The 21730-nt window shown below is 41.9% G+C and overlaps 1 protein-coding gene across 3 annotated transcripts in view; it reads right to left on the reverse strand.

The window, feature by feature from the left end:
- TNIP3 (TNFAIP3 interacting protein 3) overlaps positions 1–21730 on the reverse strand; it is a 50119-nt gene that overhangs the window by 14475 nt on the left and 13914 nt on the right. For 2 of the 3 annotated variants that reach the window (XM_041482324.1, XM_041482325.1), the window contains 7 exons: positions 18695–18780; positions 11737–11869; positions 5848–5934; positions 4268–4357; positions 3630–3695; positions 2615–2746; positions 398–526 (listed from right to left, as the gene is read on the reverse strand). In XM_041482324.1, the coding sequence (XP_041338258.1) occupies positions 398–526; positions 2615–2746; positions 3630–3695; positions 4268–4357; positions 5848–5934; positions 11737–11869; positions 18695–18759 (702 nt within the window). In that variant the 5' untranslated portion in view covers positions 18760–18780. Of the gene's footprint in view, positions 1–397; positions 527–2614; positions 2747–3629; positions 3696–4267; positions 4358–5847; positions 5935–11736; positions 11870–18694; positions 18781–19607; positions 19653–21730 lie in introns of those variants that run through there. The other variant, XM_041482323.1, reaches the window with a different exon arrangement.

Genomic DNA, 21730 nt, shown 5'->3' on the forward strand with positions numbered 1-21730 from the left:
ATGTTAAACGAGTTTTTAAGCTGTGTGAGCTTTCTTTTCAACCACGGTCTTTCACCAGGTGCATACAGAAGCATCTTTGTGCCATTTTCTCTTTGCTCTGAGGAGGGAGGGTGTAGAAAGGACTTAGACATGACATGTAGAGAGGTTTCCTAGGAGAAGCCAAATACTCCCTGAATTTTTCTCCTTGCAATGCAACCCTGCTACCTGCCAAGGAATTAGACCCTGCATGCACAGGTCTGAGCTGATGCGAGTTCTTGCTCATTTCCCCAGCTGCCAAATGGTGATCATGTGTTTGCCACCAGGTTGTTCACCCAGAATTGAAAAGCTGGTATCTGGTAGGTCAGTGACAACAGAGATTGCAGAATTAGAGGAATCAGTAGCTCACTTCTGTTCCTACCTTGTTGAGACGACTTATTTCACTCTCATAGTATTCCTTCCTCCTGGTCATGGAAGCATTCTTCTGCTTCAGGAGCCTGTTCTCTTCCTTCATTTCATGGAGAGCTTCACTAAGGACCTCTGTATCTTTCTGGGAACCAAAAATACAGAGAGATGCTGCAGAAATGCAGATGGAAGCATTTTTCAAAAACAATTTTCAGAATAATCTTCTGTCTGACAGATGTGCTGCATTTTTGCTGTCCAAAACACAGTTGGGAGGGGAGGCAGCAGGAAGGCAGATCACTGGCACACCCCGATATGATAAAGTCTGTAAAAATTGTTTTGACCACTCACCATATGATGAGACAGAGACCACATACCAGACTAAATCCCTGCTCTCTGCAGTTGCACGAAGGCATGGGAATGCTGGCAGGCCAAGCAGATCAAAATGACATCCACAATTACCCCAGACCTGCATTTCTCTTATGTACTCAGAAAATATGACCAGGGCTAAATGCTGGTGGAGGCTCAGCCATTCCCAGTGCCATACAACATTGAAGAACAAAACAGAAAAAAAAAAGTTTTTCAAATATTTTCTGCAGCTGCTTTATGTGAATAAAAAAGTGAGATCCAACAATCACAGGCACAGCACACCACAGGAATGGGGTTTTTTCTGTGTAAAAGGCTCATCTCTGTGCAGCCAGTTGCAGTTTGGGCTCATCAGAAGTTCACCACGGGGTGCTAACTGAGCCGGTGAAAAACACCCCTGAGTAACTTGCTTGTGAGGAAGCTTGACTCTGCCGTGTTCTAAGGTAGCTGGGACATTGCATTTTCTCCAAAAACCAGGTAAGATTAGCAGGGTATCTCTGCAACAAGTACAGGAACTAATCCAGCAGCCAGCTCAAGCTGACAAGCACTGGCTGAATGTGTAACTTAAAAGAAATTGCAGATTTAAGACCAAAGTTCAATGCTGGTTAACCTGTCCCCACAAAAAAATTTGGACTGTATTGTCATTTAGTTCATTATTCATGCATGCAGTAAAAAAAATCTGAGAGAGTGTACTACTGATCCTTATTTTTTATAAAATTGTAGTTATTTTCCCAGGTATCCTACATTAAAAGGCAGTAACATGAACAAAAATATGGACTGTCTCACACTGAATCAACAATCAGAGCAAATACAGGCAGTGATTCAGCAAGTGCATAACACAGTTTGTCTTAAAAGAAGTAAATTGCTCTATGGATTTGGAATCAAGTATGTGCTTGGCTGGGACTAATTGATAAGCAACTAAGGTGGATGTTCTGCTTATGCAGATGTAAGCTAAGGAGGTTGCATTTCTTTTCCTGCAGCAGCTAACTTGCATCTCATCTGAGCCTGGGAGTGATGCATTTGCCACTTGTTTCAGGTTACCACCTGAGTAGAGAAGCCCAACTTCAGCCATCAGCATCATCCAGAAACTCTCACTAGAGGTCATGAAGTACATGATACCATGAAGCAGAATGAGAACAGGAAGCACCATTCTGTGGGGTGTCTAAAATGGAGCACAAAGTTTTGTGTAGGTGCCCATCATTCAGGCTGGTGGTTTTACTAAGGTGGGAATCCAGCTCAGGGATCTAAATTGAAATGCAAAAGCCCACCACAAGAGCCAGTGCCCAAGGAGTCCTGAAAGGGCAGCCCAACCACTCTGAGGGTGAGGTGAACCCCACTCTGGAGCAGCTGATCAGCCCAGACACTTCCAGCCCTGATAACTGCACTGACTGTGGCACTAATATTTGCAGGGAGCTGAGATAGCTGCACATGGATGAGAGCCTGTACTGTCAATACCAAAACCTGGGGGACTGGAGCTGCATTCACTCCTTGAGTATTTCTTGCCAAGCACTTGGTGTAACATCTGGACTGCTATTCCTCTTCCATTTGAAATAACCGCAGCATTTTCCTTCACAAAGAAATTCACCCTGAACTGAACTGTGAGGAGGGAAATCTGTGCAGTGTAGAAATCAACCTGCTCCTTACTCCCCCCACACACACACTAATGTTGTGCTGTCTGCCAGTCATATGGAAATGACTCTTTCTCTACACACAGTTCTGTGATGAGGCAGCTCAGCAGCCTTGGGTAGGATATTGAGGAGCCACAGTCTCACCTCTGGGCTCTGCACAACCCACACAAGGAGAGAAAGATGAAAGGCAAGAGAGAGCTCAGCACAGAGCACAAAAGGGGTGCCACAGGGCACCCTCCTACCTTTTCCTGCAGCAGCCTCTCTCTGCCCAGCACTTGCCACCTCCCCTCCTCCGGATGCTGCTGGTGCCTCTCCCGCTCCAGCTCGCTCACTCTCCTCTCCGACACGTCCAGCTTTGCCTTCATCTCTGTCAGCTGAAAAGCAAGTGACAGACCATGCTGGGCTCACTGGGGATTCTGAAAGGCACAGCACCCTTCAGGGTGTTGAGCCAGAGCCATAAAACAGTTCCAGATTAAATGAGGAAGAGCCATTTGGATTCCTATTCTCTTTGGGAGAAAAAGGAAAGGAATGATTCAGATCTCAGCAAAGCTTTCTGGAAAATATTAGAGAGAAAATTTTCCTGATAAGCACATGAATTCATTTTATAAACTTCCTGTTCATAGCAGGAAACAGTAGATGAGAAGTGTCAGTCAATGAACCAGCTTGGGTTCTGGAATACCAGACAAAATTGCAAGCACTGAACTTCACTAGGCAGTTGATGGTAATGTCTGCAGCAACAACACCACACAGCCATAAGCAAGGAATAAAAGCTGTGTCAATTGGATCTTGGATGGAAAAAAACCCAGAAATCAAAATATTTCTCTATTCATTTTGAGAGTCTCTGCTTACAGAGGGCAACTTTCATGGAGAATTTACCCAGACTTCACAAGAGATGGGACAAGAACCAGCATATATGTGATGGTGTGGATCAGGGGCTGGGCACACCAGGCTGATTTTCAGTTGATTGTGCTCTCAGTTATGTGCATTTTTTACTACAGTGTGGAGGGCATGGAGATCTCTGCTGTCATGTCCACACTGGTCCCTACTATTTTAGGGACACCTAAACTGCTTTTCTGGTTAGTTTGTCCTACTGAAGATTGACACACATTGGCTTTGCTTTTATATGATGAAGCTTTTTCAATTTATGAGCTCAAGACAAAGTAAGATATTTACCATGGCTATGGCTGGTATTTAAACACAGACTTAACTGTCAGCAGGTGGCACACATATTGCAGCAGAAGTTGTCAGCATTGTTACCTGCTTTTCATAAAGCTGTTTCATACTTCTAAACTGATGATCCCATTGCTTGTTCACCTCCAAAAGCTGTAATTACCAGGAAGGCACAGTAAATAACACTTATTTCAACATTTTCAGTAAATCAAAAACAGACTGGCATTCTAATCTTCTGTCAGTGAGTGTTCCCAACCTCCTCATCATCTGGCCAGTTCATTTATTTCAGAAGAAGCAAGTTTAAGGTTTGGCAAGCCTTGCAACCCATCTGCCAGTGCTTTGGTATTTCGGTTAAAGCACATGAACATTCAGGAAGCAGCACTCAGGAAACATGCAAATACACAACAAGCTACAGGTGGATCATTTCCAGCACTGCACAAATCCCAAGCTACAACTCCTAAATGGCCAAGGACTTTCCTGCTAGTTTGCTACAAGTTCCATGACCATATTTCCAATTAGAAGGTCTTTGACTTCAAACAAATGAATGGAAGACTCCTACTGGCTGTGATACTGCTGAGTGCAAACCCTGCTTGCTGTTCCTTGGCCTTTAGCAATAGTGGTCATTAATCAAATTTGCCCTTTGTACTAAATAAACCTCTGCTCTTCCAGATTCATAGGCATGGTACAATCAGTCATCAGGTGCTTAAGGGTATATTTAGGATTACCTCTCGTCTCTGTCTTTCCAGTGTGAAGATCTGTTGCTCCAGAGAACTGGAAGATAAAGGCTTCTTTTTGCTCAGTAATGTGTGCCTTGACTGGGGAAAAACAATGTTCAAAAATTAATGCTTCTGGCCTGTTCTCTTCAAGATTCTCATGTAAAGCTCCCATCCACCCTGACAGGTGCACATAAAGAAACTGAAACAAACATTTTTCTTACACCAAATTTGTATCTAAATACCTTCACACCTGCTGGCAGCTGATTCTGGAGCATGCATCTGCTTTAAACCCACTCAGGCTGTGTTTTAATTGAAGCATTATGCAAGTAGTCACTGAAATAACCAAAATTGTATCTATTTGTACCATCTGAGACACAGAACACGAAAGAGGATTTTAATTATCTTGCAGACGGCAATACAAACAAGCAGTACAAGCCACAAAAGTTGAGCATGACTTGGAGAGGGTGTAAGTAATTCCCCTCATTTACAAGAACTAGAATAATTAGTAGGATTGCCCCTGGTAAGTGCTTGCAGGCCCAAGGTGATAAACTTTAGCACAATGGGCTCAAAACAAGCAATACAGAAAACAAATAGGCCATTTGGAGAAATTTAGAAGATCAGTCTGCAATTGTTCCATTTTTTTTTTAAGTGAGGAGTTTCACCCAAGCGGGACAGCAGCAGCTAGACCCTAATTTTTATAATGGCAGTGTTCTAGTTCATAATTTCCAAGAAGTATCTATGGATTGTCATGAAAACAAACATGTGATTTATTAGCAAGAGAGAGAGAGAGCTGTACTGGAAAAAAAGAGAGAGCCTCATGAAAATAGAACATACTTTGGTCAGATACATGCTCAGCGATTTTTGTTTTCCTCCCTAAATTCTCAACCACTATATGAAAAACAAGAATAATGGTGTGAGCACTTCTGAGGTCTGGAATAAATTTTCTGTAGATACAGAATTTAATGCTGAATACCAATGAAGATCAAAGGACAGTTTTACTGTCTTTTCAAAGGCAAAAAACCCAACCACATATTTGCCCCATGGCCAGTCCTGCTGAACTCTGATGTGGAGCCCTTGACTTCCAAGCCAGAAAACACTTAATCCCTCTTCTTGTAGCTCACTGACATGTTTAATTTAGAGTATCTGAAGCAATACCTGGCAGCTAATGGAGTTATTCCCATGCTGAATTGCTTTCAGCATCTGGGCCTTAGGCATATATTGAAGAGCATGTTTAAGAATAGTAATAAAGTGAACAGGACAACTCACAAATCTAACAACTACACATACACTTGGCACCAACTAGCCCAAATACTGCTCACAGAAGTTGTGGGGCCACTCAAGTGAACCATTTTGCACCCTTTGTGCAACTTTTGGTGGGCAAAAAACTCCATTAGGAAAGGTCTTCTTTCTAAGAATGCCATCTGCAAAAATATTTCTAACATTTCCTTCCACTCTTACGCAGTTTAAATAACTCAGAAAAATCTAGTAGAGCACAAAGGTCAGCCCATAATTGTCAATCTACAAAGAGACCTGTACCAGCTCCTGTTACTCAGACAACATTTCAGAAAACAGCCAACACAGCCACTTACCTGCAATGGTTCTGCTGGAGCTTCCATGTCACTCCCACCTGCCCAGGTGCATCCAAGCCAGCCTAGAGCGTTTCCTTCACCGTGGCTCTTTGGAGGAAGAAGAGCAATGAAACAGATTTTACGTTGGCTAAAGGATCAGGAGAATTTCTTTCAGACCCAGAAGATCCAGGAGTGCTGCCTGTGGAAGCAGCCACAGTCCAGAAAGTAGTGGTGGAATTCTGATTTTAACCTTTTCCTCCTTCCTGGCTGGGGCTTCCCAGAATGGATGAAGCACAATGCCTATGACTAATGTGCCAGGCAAGGCAGCTCTCTGCTTTGTGTGCATGGAAATCACAATTGCCTGGCCAGTTCCCCCCAGAGAGGAAGTTGCATGTAAGGGAAGGAAGGGTATTTGCTCTTTCAGTAAATAAGAGGACAGGCTTTCCATCCCTGCTTCCAGTTATAAAAAAGGACCTCAGTAATTACAACAATTATTGACATTAAGAGTGAACTATCAGAACAGAAAAATGAGTGAGTCATGCTCCTAAAGGAGCAATAGCAAAGTCTGTTAACAGCTACAGGGAAGAGCACCCCCATACAAAAACCCCAAGATGTTTAGGGGAAAACCAACACTGGAAAATTGATTTGTTTCCCCAAAGAAAAGCTGCACAGATGAAAAATGACAGATATTTTATTTGCACTTCTGCCACTTGCCTTATCTGAGCACGGATCCAGCTTCAAGATACTCAAGACTTGGGTACTCAAAGGTACCCAACACTCCAAACCTGTGCCTCAGTTTCCCATTTGGAGGAAGATGTTAACCCTACCAAGTTAAACTCACAGAAAAGATTAACAAAGAAAAGACTTCCACAGACTTGCTATACAAAGTCAGGATGAAACAGAAAAGTGCAAAGTGTTCTCATCTTCAGTTGTGGAGTTCTGAATAATAATGGATTTCAGAGGGAAGCATAAAAGAAAAATTCTGCTCCCTATTGTGGAAAGATCTCTGGGTCTATGGCTTTTGCAGTGGCAGCAGAGGTTGCTTATTTCCTTTTGAAGGAATGAAATGAAAGCTAGCCTGTGAAATTTGATATAAAATAATAGAAACCCCTCTTTCAATTTCCAAAAACAGATTTAGAGAAAGTAAAGCAATCCTGTTAAATGCTGAAATTTTGCAGCCACATTCCAGATCTCTGGTTCACAATGTGTGACTAAGCAACTCTTCTTTTTGCAAGATACAAACCCCAATTTGGAAGAAAGCTACTGTTGTATAATATTTGCATATGAAATATGTCCTGCTACCCTGAGGTGCTTTCCATTTTTCTCCTGGTTTATGGAGCAGCTGGAAAACTTGTGGTGTATCAAGAGAAAAAAAAAAGGGTTATTTTAATGAAGATATTTCAGATTCTACACAGGAGTCATTCTACTCAACAAAAACTGGAAGAATTTTATCTGTACCTATACCAAAACGAGACATTGAGCATATCAGGTACAGCATTGAAGACTATAAACTGGTGCAGAAAAGCACCAACACCGGGGCATCTGCTTAAACAAAATTATAATCACAAACCTTCCACCTTGCACATCTGCTCTTGAGGGCGATGCCTCTCGAGCCCAGACACTGTCCCTTCCCCAGCTCCCACTCTCACCAGTCTCATCCCCACTCCAGCAGCACGTTCACTTTTGGAGAAAGCTCAGGTTGAACAGCTGCATTTTATGACCTGGCCTGCAAGGTAAAGCAGCCCCAGTTTCTGGTTTCCTCACAAGAGCACGCTGCAATGTGGTGAGTGAGGCTCTGAGCAGTCTCCGCAGTGGGGACAGAGGAGCAAACCCAGGGCACAGCCCCAGTCATGAATCACAGCTCCCACTTGAAAGATAGTAATGCTCAAATTACTTTGAAGAGAGGATGAGGCTGAGACCTTGGTTGATACTGTAATTTAGGTCACAACGGTTTCCTGAAGAGCTGAGTAGTTTCCTGGAAAGCTACCTGGACATTAGAACACCAAGTCCTTTGTTAGTGATTTTTTTCATGACTGCAATAATGGTCACTTAAAGTGAATGATTTTACATAAAATTGGACAGAATAGAACTAAGACTCAAGTACTTTTCAGTGCCTGTCTCATCCAGCTTAGCATTCACAGGGATAACTGGTTGCCATGTAAAAACAGATTGGAGAGACAAGAGTATGTCTGAAACCTGTATGACTGGAAGAAATGCCAGTGAGTAGGGAGCAAAAATTCAAGCTCTTCAGAGATGATGGTATTCTTCCAGCAAAAACTGGGAGGTTGAAGCAAAGTCATTGCCTGTCTCTGAAAACAGTTAATAGCACCAAAAAAAAGAGAAGGAGACGACAACATTCATTTTCATTGATATGGCAGTGGTAAAGACACTAGATTTGTTTAAGTATACTGCTATCAAGAAAAGCTTGGTTGTAGAACAGCGCTGCAGAAACCTGAGATATACAGAAATCCTTGAAAGAAGGACACTTTGAGACCTATCAGGTTTCAGAATTCAAAAAGACCCACAAATCTTTTAAAGCATTTATACTTGGTTTGAAACTATTGAACAATACAGACAGTTTCAAATTGCTTGGAAAATTCCAGTTGACAATCAGACTGTAAATGCAGTCACAAACGTAAAAATCTGTTAGGTATGGAAAGAAGCTTCTCAGGAAGTAAATGGGAGAATTTGCTGCCCCTCACACTTCCTAAGTTAACTCCAAGTGGCATCTTAAAACAACCTAGAAGCCACTTTTAATTTCTATTTTATTTCCATGATACTCTGTAATTTCTATTAGTAGCAGCTTTGAGATTGTTGCTTTGTTTACTTTTAATGTCCTGTTGAAAAATGAAAAATATTTTAGTTTGTATTCTAGGATGACCTGAGCAGCCTGAGCATAAAGGCCTTTCCGGCATCTTTGGGAAGGTTGCAGTGGAAGAAAAAGCAGAGCCTTGGAGCTGAACCCTCTCACAAGCCTCAGCACCACAAGATGATAAAAGTTCTCATTTTCAGAGTGCTGGATCTTAATTCTGGGAACTACTTGTGTCACAGTATTACAAAATATCACTCAAATTTAGATAATGAAAACCATTTCTCACTTCTGAAAATTCTGTTTAATAACTGCAGTGAAACCAAGAATCACTAAAAGCCCTGATGTAAGCAAATGTGAGGCTTTCCATGATGATAACAAAATCCTACAAAATTACCAAGATTTTTTTTTCCTAGCTAGTCATGCATCTGCTGTGAGGTTTGTTGGGGATTTTCTTTTATTAGATTTTTTTTAAATTTATTGTTCAGTTACAGACTTATAGAAGCTAGATTAACTCTGAGATTACTTGGGTTAAAATTTGGTGGCTTTTGGGGAGCCTTCACTTTGCTTATGTTTCAGCTGAGCTTTGTTTTTGGCTTTATTGCTGAAGCTATTATGCCAGCAGTGTTTGCCACAATATCCATTTTCCTATTCTAAGGCTCATGGTAAAGTGGTAAAAAATGAGAGATTTTAGGATTTTAGCTGAAGAATAAAATTGGCTCTTGAACCAGAAGAAGAATCTGCCTCTTCCTGCCCCAGCCTGGCCCCTGTGGCTCACCAGAGAGGTGTGCTAGGAAGGGATTTTCCCTTCAGTAAGGGAATTTTCCCTGTCAGCCTCAGCCTTTTGTGCTGCTCAGTTACATGCTCCCTCTGACAGAAAAATAGGTACAGATGCAAATTTGTGTCTTAATATGTGGGAAGCAGATAAAATTAGAACAAGACGTGGTTTCAGAGTAAATCAAAATATTTGAGCACAGGCTCCTGCTTCAGGATTTCCTTTCTCCACTAACCATAAGGGCATGGCCTCCCAAGTACCTAAGCATTTGCAAAGCCAAGCCTGCTGATGAAAATCCAAGTTCCATGTGAAAATAACTGGATGACAATTTGCAAATCTAAAAAATGCAAATATCTTCCCTTTCCTGGAATGGAGAATGCAGCATCAGGACAAGCTGCAACTGAAGGAATCATTGACTGAAGGATGTGCTCAGAAGTTCATGAATTTTTATGGCAAAAAAATCGTGGCAAAAAGGGGAATTTGTTTACAGACACTTATAGATTACTCTTGAAAGTCATTTAAGTTCAGATGGAAATGCCCTTCTGCAGAGTGCAATTTGTACTCTTCACTCCAGAAAAAAAGTTACAGAATGAAAACGACCTGCTGTCTCTGACAAATAACTTCCTGATGAATGACTGACATTTATGGAAGGGTACACTTTTGTTTCATTATTAACTTTTTCTTAACTCTTAAACATTTCATTTGCCCTTCATTTTAAGTCCTAATCAGCGTAATTTCACAAACGGTTATTTTCTGATATGGGTTTGTTTTTTTTTAAATATTATTTCATAATCTTCATAAAGTCTACTAAGTGTTAAAAATATGACCTCCTTCCCCAAAACACACAATCCAAGACAGGTACTCCTAGCACCTTACACTGAGGTTGTTGAAGCTCAACAAGACTGTCAAGCTGTCACTCACTTGAAGCCCAGCTCAATAACCAGCCAAGTGAAAAGTTGCCTGACTTAGAAATATAAATAAAAACCAGCCAGCATCTGTCTAGTGCAGAAATACCATGAAATGTCCCTCTTGAAGCTCTGAAAACCACACACACACACACTTTACAGGCAAGAAGTGCTATAAATGCAAAGAGCATAAAAGCACCACAGATTAAATACTGCCAGTCTCCTGTGTGAAGCGCTGCAGCACATCTCAGAAAGGGTCCAGGCGAGCTCATCCTTTCTCTTTCCTCCTCACATTGCCCACATCCCCCAAATCCTTTCCTACGTCCCCTGCTGGAGAGAGGCTAACACGTGGAACCCGGTGTTTCCATGGATCATTTGTGGCTTGTAATTTCACAGTTTGGTTCTGCGCCGCCTTGTGCTTCGCCACGCTTGTTTCTCCCCCGCCTCCGGGAATCCCCATCCCTCCCTGTGGCTTCTCTCTCACCGTTTCTAATCCCACTGCTCTGACCCTGCGGTGTCTCCTTAGGCTCGGCTCAGCTCCGTGCCCCGAGGTCATGAGTCATTCTGGGGATGGCGGTTTGCATGTGAAAGGAGCTGTGTGTAATTTCGGATTTCGTAGAAGAGAGTCATCTCCCTTTTACCTCCTCACCAATTTCCTGCACCGTGCCTCGGCGTGCGGCCTTCAGAGTTTTCCTTTCCCCATCCCGTGCTGGAGTCACACAGGTAAGGGTGTCATCCCTTGCAGGTGGATCATTCACGGGTTAATCACTCCTCTCTTCTGCACCACTCCCTCCTCCTGTTCCCAGTTTGTGGAAAACGGGGAAATTCCTTCTATTCTCGCTATTTCAGGGGAGAGGAGTGAAACTGAGAGGGAAACCCAGAACAAGTTTCTGTCAGGCTTGTTAACCACTGCTTCACTGCAGGCAAAGACAATTGCCTTAGCAGGTGGCTTACGATTTTCTGTTTGCAATACCACAGAAATATGGGTTTGAATCATCATCATCATTTTCCTTCTCCTCTCTTCCTATTAATCTAAAAGCCTTTCTGACACTTCCACAGGTCTCTGTGTACCACACATCTACTCATTCCCACCTAAATCAGAACGTCAAAATGCATAAAAAATGACATCATTTTGGGGGTTACACAGTTCCAAGGATCTGTGTTATCCAAAAGGCACATCTGGCTACAGGGTTTGACACACAGTGGGTTTAGCTGATCTTTTAAAGCACTATAAAATGCACCTTCTCAGTCACTCTTCCTCATACCAGAAAGTAGCTATATCAGGGAAAAAAAAATGTGTAGCAAGTTCATTGCATCATTTCAGAAATCCTAAAGTTTCATGCACAGTCAAGTCCCACAGAGAACATCCCCTGAACGTTCTTTCCTGGCAGATAAACATTGCAAAAGCACACTGTGATTACCTTAAGGGAACACGAAGTTCTCTGAGGGCTCAGCCTCTCTTGGGCAAGAGGTTTGGGGTCCTCACAGGACTCCAAAGTGCTGCTCTTCCCTATCAGGTTTCTTATTTCAACATCCAGCTCTTTGCTTTCACACCTGCTTAGGAAGAAAAAGCAATGTCAAACTTTACACCAGAACTTGAGGCTTTATTCTGAATGTGAGAACACAGATCTGGTCCTGCACCAGGCTCCAGCTCTCTTCCTTCCTGGTAACACAAGCAGAGAGCACCAGGGCAGTGACACACAATCTCCAAGTGCTTTCTGGCAGAAATTAATTTAAAATGCTTACACAAGAAGCCTTTATGAATTTTACCACTTTTCACCTACAAAATCCAAATCGACCCTTTTGGGGATTATATGAAGACTGCCATGTGCCCTAAACCTCACTCACTCACAGTTTCAAGAATTTTAAATTCAGCTTCAGAAAAAAATGCAATCAGAATAGTTGAATAGGTTTAGAACTGCAAAACCAGGTGCTCAAAGTCTTCTGAGTTCAAAAGTCTCAAAGTTCACAAAGTCTTTAGACGGCACATTCTGTTTTCTCTAACACTTTGTAGCAGACACCTGACATGAATTTTCAATTTTTTTTTTCCCTTAAAGATTCCTTTTAAAAACATTCACATCTTGGGAAAAAAATTGGTCTTTTGAGAACATTTAAAATTATAATTTTTTGGTGGGAAAACTCTTTTCTTTCAGTCTCTATGGTAAAGACATACAGGACTTAGGTGCACATAAGGGCTTGTTCCAAATTCACAGAACAAACTTGCAACTAGGGCTGATTCACTTGATACACTGTCATGGTGGAAAGTGACTTCCAGATAATTAACTGAGATACAATTAGCACAAGCCCCTAAATCTCCTTGATCAACCCAAGTTATCAAGAAAGATTCATCTCTTGTGCAAGCTTAGACTTCATTGCCTAATCAACTTAAACCAATTTAAATATAATTAATGCGTGACCAGAAAGCAAACTGCAAGGCTGAAAAAAGAAAACCAGCAACCTGTTACAGCAAGAATACTTCTTGATTTCAACAGAAAATACAGAATTCTTTATTTGAACCACCAGAAAAACTGGAAGCTGTAGGAGTTTGTCAATTATACTTCCTTAAGTTTAGACAGGCAATCCCAAGGGATTGAACCTCAGGTTCTGAGGAAACTCTTGAAGTGAAATGGATAAAATTAACCAAGAAACAAAGCCATTTATCTTAATCATAAGAGTAAATAAGAGTGGTGAATGTCATGCTGATACCATAGGATGATTCATTTAATGCTCCATATTTAAAATACAGAGACTGTAGCAGAAATATATTTTCACTAAGCATGGATACAAAATAACTTCCAAGAGGAAATAAAATACCAAGAGTAGCAGATAAGGGCTAGTAAAATTCTGGAGCTGGTGGGTTTTTTTTTTTTTTGACTTTCTGCTGGGTTGTAGACAAGCTGCACTTTCATGGCCATGAAGATTAAAAGACCTTCCCAAGGCACATTTTCATGAGCTCCACGGCGGTGCAGGAGGCTGCAGCTGCTCTGCGGGCTGGTGGCAGGTTCCAAAGGCTCGGCTGTGCGTGGGTGGCAGGTGAGCCCCAGCAGCAGCACGGGCACTGCGTGGCAGCTCAAGGAGAAAACTGCGGTAGGAAAGCAACGAAACTTGCGACAGAAATCCAGCCCTTCTCTGGCTGGCTAAATGTTGCAAAATCCTGGAGAAGCCAGGGCAAGGGGCACTTTTTATAAGCAATTCTGTGCTGAGGTTCCCACACCTCAGGAAGCAGCCAGAGCAGGCGCTCTGCACTTTCAAGTGCACTTCCATGGAAAACAGCACCTTCGGCTCACTTGACTCCAGTTCCTGATGCCGTCTGAGACAGCTTTGTGCAGCAGAGGTGCACATGCCCTGGGCAGAGCCCTTGCTGCTTCCGAGGTTGCTCAGAAGAAATGAAAAGCCACAGCACGGAAGCAGCCACTCGCTGCTGCAATTTACCACCCCCAGTTTCCAGCACAACCTACACCCCCAGCTCAGGAGGAGTAGCCAGTGGTTTTTAAAGTATTTTAAGCCAAATGAAGCAGCGAAGCCAAAGAAAAAAATACACAGAATAAAGGAACAATGCCTGGGTGCAGCCCTGGGGACAGTAAAAGATGAGCAGCAATCTGGCAGGAGTGCAGCAGCAAATGCTTAGGCAGGCTGCACTCAGCTCTGCTGCTGGTTCAGCCACTGCAAGTGGAGATGTGTGACCACAACCTCCTGAGGTCAGAGCATGAACCAAGCTGAGAAATACCCCATAAACATGGGGGGGTTGGCTTTTGATATCTTTTTTCAGCCAGGAAGTGTTCATTCCTCTGCTCACCACAGTTTGGTGTTGTAGCTGTAAATGATAATCACCTCTGGCTGTTCCTACCCTTGTCTCTCCCTACATTCTTCTTTCTGGACTTACCTGGGCAAGGGCAGGACCCAGCTGTGCCTGGGTAAAAGAAAGAGAACTACAAAAGGCTCAGATCTCTACAAACCAATTTCTGCTCTGTGTTTCAAGACCATCATCCAAGTCAGAAAGTTACTTCATTTTTAGACTGAGAAACTATTACTGCATTTATCTGCATTTTATTATCAGCCACTTTGCTAATCAGAAGGGTACATTTATGGTGAGCTAGAACATTAATCAGATCTGCTGTGTAGATGTGATTTAGAATGTGGACTTTCAGAGCACACAGATGCTCTGAGCGCTTGAATACATCAAGGGACTCATGATCAGCAGCTATCTCAGACCAAGACAAGCTGACTACCAGAGCTTCCCCCAGAGAGCTCTAGAGGGCACACAGCATTCAGATTCTGCGCAGAACAGTTTTCAAAACTGCTTTTGGTTTCCTGGAGTTCACAGGTACACCTCTGCACCATCAAAAATCTTCAGAAAATATTAAAAGCATTTTTCTGTGCTCATACAAGACAAAGTATATCCCTTCTATATGCTAAAGCTTTTTAAAGTATACAAAGATATAAAAACTACATATAGTAAGCTGTGATAACAGCAGGAGGCAATAAAAGATTAGAATGTTGACTCTTCTTTGTAAACTTTGGGTTAGTTGCAAAATCTCCCCTTTTTTTTTAGTTAAAATATTTTACATGGAAGTAGAATGTACAGATGTAATGAAGGAAGCTGGCCTCCCAGCACAAGTTTTAGCAGGTTGCAGGGAAAGAAGAGAGCCCAACCTTCCTCACAATTTCCATGTCATATCTAAATAAAAAAGCCATGTCCTCAAAAAATAAAAAATGAGGTGTGTTCCCTTTGGTTCTCAAGTTATCATATCCATGCAGGACTTCACTGTGCACTCCACTAAAGCTACTTTCCTTTCTCCTACGTGTTCAACTTGCTGCCTTTAAAATGGTTTTTACTTCTTGCCCCATGGTACATCTTTGCACCACTTCAGTTTTTAGGCTCCACTGGCCTATTTATAGTTTTTGATATTATTTATAATAATATAATGCTCTAAGTAATAATGATTGTTTGCTTATAAATGGTTGCATACTTTTTACACCAATTCCATTTTTAAGTGGAGAGCCAGAATATGATCAGCCCCATGCTTTGGGCTTGAGCAGCATAGATTGAAGGCTGAAAAATAGAATTTCCTCAAATATGAAGGTAGAAGCTCCATAACAATCCCAGTTTTGCATCTCTTGGCTTTCCACATTTGTTACTGGTAACTGGCATTATTCCCTACTCATAGCAGTTACATGGCAACAATGGACATACCTACAAGATGTCCCGAGGCATTTATTGCACAATACTAATACCAAAACCAGAGAATTCTATTTGAAATATTCATTTCAAGGCTGGTGTGCTGGGGTCATTTTCTTGTGGTGGTGAAAGCACAAATACACACCATAAACAATTGTGAAAAAAGGCTTTAAGCCAGGATTTACAGCCAGATGCCAACACCATGGAGCCATATTTTGATGGGAAATGAATTCCAGAGCTTAATGGTAAAACATGTGCTTCATCCCCTTGGGTGGGCATTTGGGATATAGGATTCTTGCTTGGCTAAGCCTACGAAGTAAATCCATGGAAAAAAAGAAATTTCTGCATTTGAATTATGGAGAAAGAACTAGTCAGATAAATTTGAAATGTGCCAAATTTCAAGACAAATTGTTTCAGCTAATATTTCTCTTATTTATGATAATAGTCTTCATGTCAGAAAAAGGCCTGTAGAATTAGGAGGAGAATCAGATTGAATTACAGAATATTTAGTCTAACTTGCACTATAAATAGACTTAAAATAGGAATAAAAATAGGGATATAATTCTTTAAAATGACAGTTTATCCGTAGAACAAGCCTATTCTCTTATGTTCCACATAATTTTGCAGAACTTTTGCTCTCTTTTAATTCAGTTTTGTAGAACTCTTAGATTTTTTTTTTCATGCAAATACACTGGGATTTTTATATTGAAATCCCATCCAGTTAAGACTAAAAAACAGCAAAGAATTTCCAGTCCAATAAGAAATAGGAAGAATAAAATTTTGCCAAGAAGACAAAAAACCTTTTGTTACTGAAAAAAATTTTGGAGCCCTGTAAGCTCTTAGAAGTTTAGCAGACTCTGAGCTGATAGAGAATAGTTAAAAAGTGGTGCAGCTCCCTAAGGACCAGTGGTGCTATTCCAGTACTCAACACTCCACTCAAAGTTTCGGCTTGGGAATTTAAGCCAGAACTTTTGAAATTGAGCTCCACTCCTTCCATGTTCCACCTCACATGTACCACCATAAAAAATAGTTTATTGGGCGTAAAACATACTGTGCTGGGACAAACACAAAAAGCACACCTGCCTTTGATGATTATGAGTAGATACTTTAAAAGAGAGTTTAGGGGGGGGAGGAAAAAGGAAACACGTTAATTCAAATTGTTTCTAGCTTAATATTTTAACCTGAATTTCATCCCCAAAAATTTATCCAGTATTTCAAGAGCATAGCTGGAAATCCAGGCAAGCATAAACTGAGATCTATCTGGCAGAACTGCTGTGTCCCAGATTAGGGGGATTAGGAATAATCTCACCCCAGTGCCAAGAAGAGAGCTACATAAAGTGTATGATAGGGGTTAAAACATGCACTGTGACCATAGCAGAGAAACCACTTAAAACTTTCCCTCAAATCTGATGTAGCCAAAACATCTGCCTCTCACCCCATAAACGTCCCTACACTTCTGTTCCCTTTACGACAAAGGAATGGGCCTTTTAAGGCACATTTAATAGCCAGCAGCTGTTGGGCTGTCAAATGCCACATCTGGAGAAGCTGTGTGCTGTTAATGTGAGCAGAAACAATTATTCCTTAATACTTTTGCTTAATTTTAAGAATTACACAAATGACAGCAAAAGGGGGGCATGTTCTTAATGGAAACAAATCTGGTTCTCTCCGAAAACAAGTCAAAAAAAAAAAAGAAAAAAGGGGGAGGCCCAGTGATTAAGTGAAGCAGCACCTATAATCCATCCCAGCTCAGTGAGGAGAAGGAAAGCTAGTGATATACAGGCACACAGTGTATCTCAGTGTTTGACTACTCCCCTAAGGAAATTTGCAACATGCAAGAAGACCATGGCTGTTGGCTTGCATCAAAAGATGTTACTTATCACACAGTGCTGTTCCCTCTATGCTTGGATATTCCTGTCCCTTGGGAAGTTTCCATGCTGCTGCCTCACTCCTGTATCTATACAGCTTGTACATCAGGAAAAGAGCATCATCCCCCTTTCACTTGGATCTTCCACTTCATTATACTACCAAGACATTGAGTGTCTTCCTGATGGACAGCATTTGGGCTGCATTCAAACCTCAGGAAAGCCAATTAAATTATTTCCACCAACTTTCTCAGGCTTCAAATGAGCCCTGAGTTAGTTGCAGACAACTGTCTCCCTGGAGAGGCAGCAAGTGGGGCACTGTCACCCAGACTCAGCTCCAAGGCCTCATGTAGCTGCGTGTGGATCACCAGCGGAAAGGGAATTGATTTTCTGCCATGAAAATCAATCAACTGGAAAGCTGGGCCAAGCAGAGCCACCAAGCAGCACGTGCTGTCTGAGCAGATGAACTCCCCCACTGAAAGGCACACATGCAGAAAGCTGTGGGGAGGTGGCAGGAACGTGTTGAAAGAACTGAAAGCTGAAAGGACACGAAGGGAGGCAAATAGAGATGTTTTCAAGTGCTCACTCTTTTTCTGTGGAGATCAATGCCTGGAAAAGGTTGTGCCCCTTTCAGGGCACTTTGCTGGCCTGAAAGGGGCACAAAAGGCACGTTCCTTTTTGGAATGGTGTCCCTCCCATGGCCCCTTCTGGACTGGCTGCTTGCCCTGCACATTCAGATGGAGCCCCACGAGTCTGTTCACATCTTCCATGTGCTCGTTCCTCTGGGAAGCTGTGACTCTGGTGCCGTGCAATTGCACAGAGCTGACATTTTCAACTGGTACTTGACACCACTAGTCTCTCTTCAAATCAGCAATCACCACAAGCAGCCCATTCTGCCTCCTATGTCAGCCTGGGCCAGGATGGGGATGCTTCACCAGTGCCCTGCTGAGCTGGGCTAACAGCTGGGCCGAGCCTTTGGAGGAAAACAAGCCCATGATTCATTTGAGTCAGTGTCTACCACACAGAGCTGAGGTATTTGCAGCGATCTACCAACAGCACGAGCAGGACAGACAGATGAAAACCATTTGGAAATGCAGCCAGGAAATTTAACATACAGTAGCTGACAGGGGACAACCAGCTCTTGAAGTCAGGTTAGCTCCTTGCCTGTGGTGGCTGCCAGGCAGCCTCAGCTGAAAGGCAGAGGACACTCACTGCATATATTACAGTATATACTTAATACTCTCAGTGTCATCAGTAGGACTAATACTACCTTGTGAAACTGCAGGTGCCAAAAAAATTTTAACAAAGGAGTTTTTCCATATAACATGAACAGAGTACCTTTCCATCTCAACAGACTGATCGGGGCACAGCTCCATGCAATCCTCTGCATCTTTCTTCTTCATTTTGAACTCCTCACAGTGAATCTATTAGGAAGAGGGAAGGAAAAAAAAAAAGGAGTTTTTAAGGGGAAGTAAAAAAAAAAAAAATCAACAGTCTAAGAAGAAAAAGTTAAGTATCCAATTACAATGGGAACAGATAACAGTGTCTTGTATTTCTATTTTATTCTTTCTAAACTACAACTGGTTGGCAAGCAAGCCAGGAATCTGCTTCCTCCTTCCCAGCACCATCCTCTATTAAGTCCACCACTGTGTCAGGGACAGCTCTGCAAGGGCAGGAGCAGCAACAATCTCTGGCTGCGGTGACAAAAATCTACCCAAGGAGCAAAGCTGCCAGCAGTTGCAGGAACACTGGAAGGGCTGCAAAAAGGGCTTTTATTAATCACCCTAGAAGAATCAATTACTTCTTCATACTCTAGAATTCAAGCATGTCCTCACATTGTCCAAAAAATTCCTATGCTTCATGGAAGTGCTCAGTAAAACTACTGCTCCAAAATTAAGAGAATTTGAGTAATAACTCTGGTCTAAATCATTTGGAGAGAAAAGGAGCTACATGTAAGTTATTGAGAATGACTGTGTTGTTCAAGCACTCCACAAGCTCCTAACAAGCTTCCCTCTGGTCAGACAAGTTACTCTCCAGCACTGTATTTCCAAAGAGAAGGGAGACAAATACAAAATCCCAAACCAAGCTCTCAGAGAAAAGGGCTGCTACAGGGTAACAGTAAGCAGTCCACATTAAGATAATCCCTTGAAATTGGAGATTTTGAATTAGAACTCCAAACATGAAAAAAGCAAGCACCATATCTCCTGCTCAAGTGGGAGAAGAGATTGTACAAAGAGTGAGCCAACATCACCTTGTCCAGAGGAATCATTCTGCTCCTGTGCTGCAGGCTGCTGACAGCCCAGGGTATGTTTCCTCAGACACCTCTAGTTCATCAGAAAAGGAGCCCAGAAGACTTATTCTTTTCTTTAGATCAAACAACATCATTATGGTAGTTGCTAGAACAGAAAATTGACAGGTTTCGTAAGACCTATCTTAAGGACAGCAAGGTGACCACCGAAATGAAGAGGGGAGCCATCCAGAGCTAAACCTGCTATTTATAAGCAAATCAGTTTTCAATTACAAGTCACTCTCCTTACTGGTAACATCAACTTAATGTGAAACCACAGCTGAACATTTTATAGAAACCATGCTGCTTCATCTATGTGCAGGGCAGAAATTTAAAATGAAAGGTTGCCAGCAGAAGATCTGAGGTGTTTGGCATCCCTCCCCCTTCTTAATTCCAATTCCTGCAGGCATTTCACACATTCTAAATGCATCTGGTAATCACTAATTACAAGGATCCTATTAAGAAAAAAAAAAAGTCAGTTCAGTTTCATGTGAAACCTGATTCCAGCTTGTCTGAGTTTTATGAGTGTCTGTTTAATCATAACACAATCACGTTGAAGTATGGAAAGCTGCATTTGATTGATTTCAATGGGAGCAGCAGACATGGGGGACTAGTGAGGATTAAGCCTTATTTTGGAGTGCCTGAACTTGGCCTGCATGTGTCTGACTAGATATAAAATTTGAAAAATATTGACCTGGAATGAACACTCTACTACCACCGAAACAACTACAAAAAAAAAAAAAAAGCAGCAAAAAAAAAGCAAAATGACTAAAAGGAAGCAGAATGAAAAAAACCCAAAACTGGCCCAGAACATCACAGAATTCAGACTTACTAAAAGGAAGCAGAATGGCAGAATGAAAAAACCCAAAACTGGCCCAGAACATCACAGAATTCAGACTGCTGCTCCAGCCCTAATTTGTCCCACTGAGCTTTGACATTTCACCAGTTTCAGATGTATTTTCCAAGCTGGGCACAGTAAAGGGATGCAGGTTAAATGTTACTGAAAATATGACACCCGTATTGGTAAGAATCATGTAAGAAGCAACATACCGAAAAACTAGAAAGGAGAAAAGCAGTGGTGAATGAACAAAAACATATTTATTCAGTTATTTTGTTCTTTCCTGGTTCTGCAGTGTGAGGCAGGTTTGGGGACCCTGCTGGGGAGCTCTCTGGGGCTGCAGTGAGGGCACCCTGGGTTTTCTGTGTTCCTGCTCCACTGAGCCAGGGAAACACAGAAAAAGCTGCTAAAAGCTGACGAGCCCCACATCCCTGCATGGCCCAGCTGCACACCCAGGCAGCACAAACATGCATTTCTCCAGAAGCCCTGCTGCTCACGCTGCTGGGGTGGGGGATGTTGTGCAGGTCTCCTGACTCTTAGTCATATGCAGATTTTGCAGCTAAAATCCAAACCTCCACTTGAGAACCTGAAAGAGATGCGACCCAGTCCTCGTGGCCCATGCAAGTGTTTGTTATTAGGACAACCAGAAGGTTTTACAACCATAATATGCAGTGTAATGCTGTAGGTTTTTATTAGATCTGGCAGACTGAAGCCTAGATGGATAAAATTCAGCTACTTCAAAGAATTAAGGCTTTGTAAAAGAGAGGGTTGTAATGGTCATGTAAAGGATTGCCCAGAATTACATAAATTTTCTGCTTTCTGTCAAGGCTTTTAAGAACAGGAACACCCTGAAGTAAAACAGAATCAGCCCTGCTCACAGATTTATGGGGTTTTGCAATAATTGGAAATGTTTGTTAAAAGTGTGCAGAATTTCCTTGGTGCTCACCCACCAAATTTATCACAGCTCCAAGCCCTAAGTATTTTGGAGATACACCCAGAATAGGTCAAAAAGGCACTTTTTTGGCTGGAATATTAATTTGCATTAAAAACAAGTTTCCCACATTAAAAAAAAACACATTTGGGGATGAAAAAAAAATACATTATTCAAGAAAGACAATGAGACTCACTAATTCTAATGGAATCTTAACTGTAAAATTGATTACAACCAGAGAGGCACTCATCACACTGGTGTTTCAAAATATTTTCCAAAGTGCTTTTCACAAACATCCTTATTGTAAATGTTAAATCC

The sequence above is a fragment of the Pyrgilauda ruficollis genome, unplaced genomic scaffold, assembly GCF_017590135.1.
Source record: "Pyrgilauda ruficollis isolate IOZ18807 unplaced genomic scaffold, ASM1759013v1 scaffold58, whole genome shotgun sequence".
NCBI lineage: Eukaryota > Metazoa > Chordata > Aves > Passeriformes > Passeridae > Pyrgilauda > Pyrgilauda ruficollis.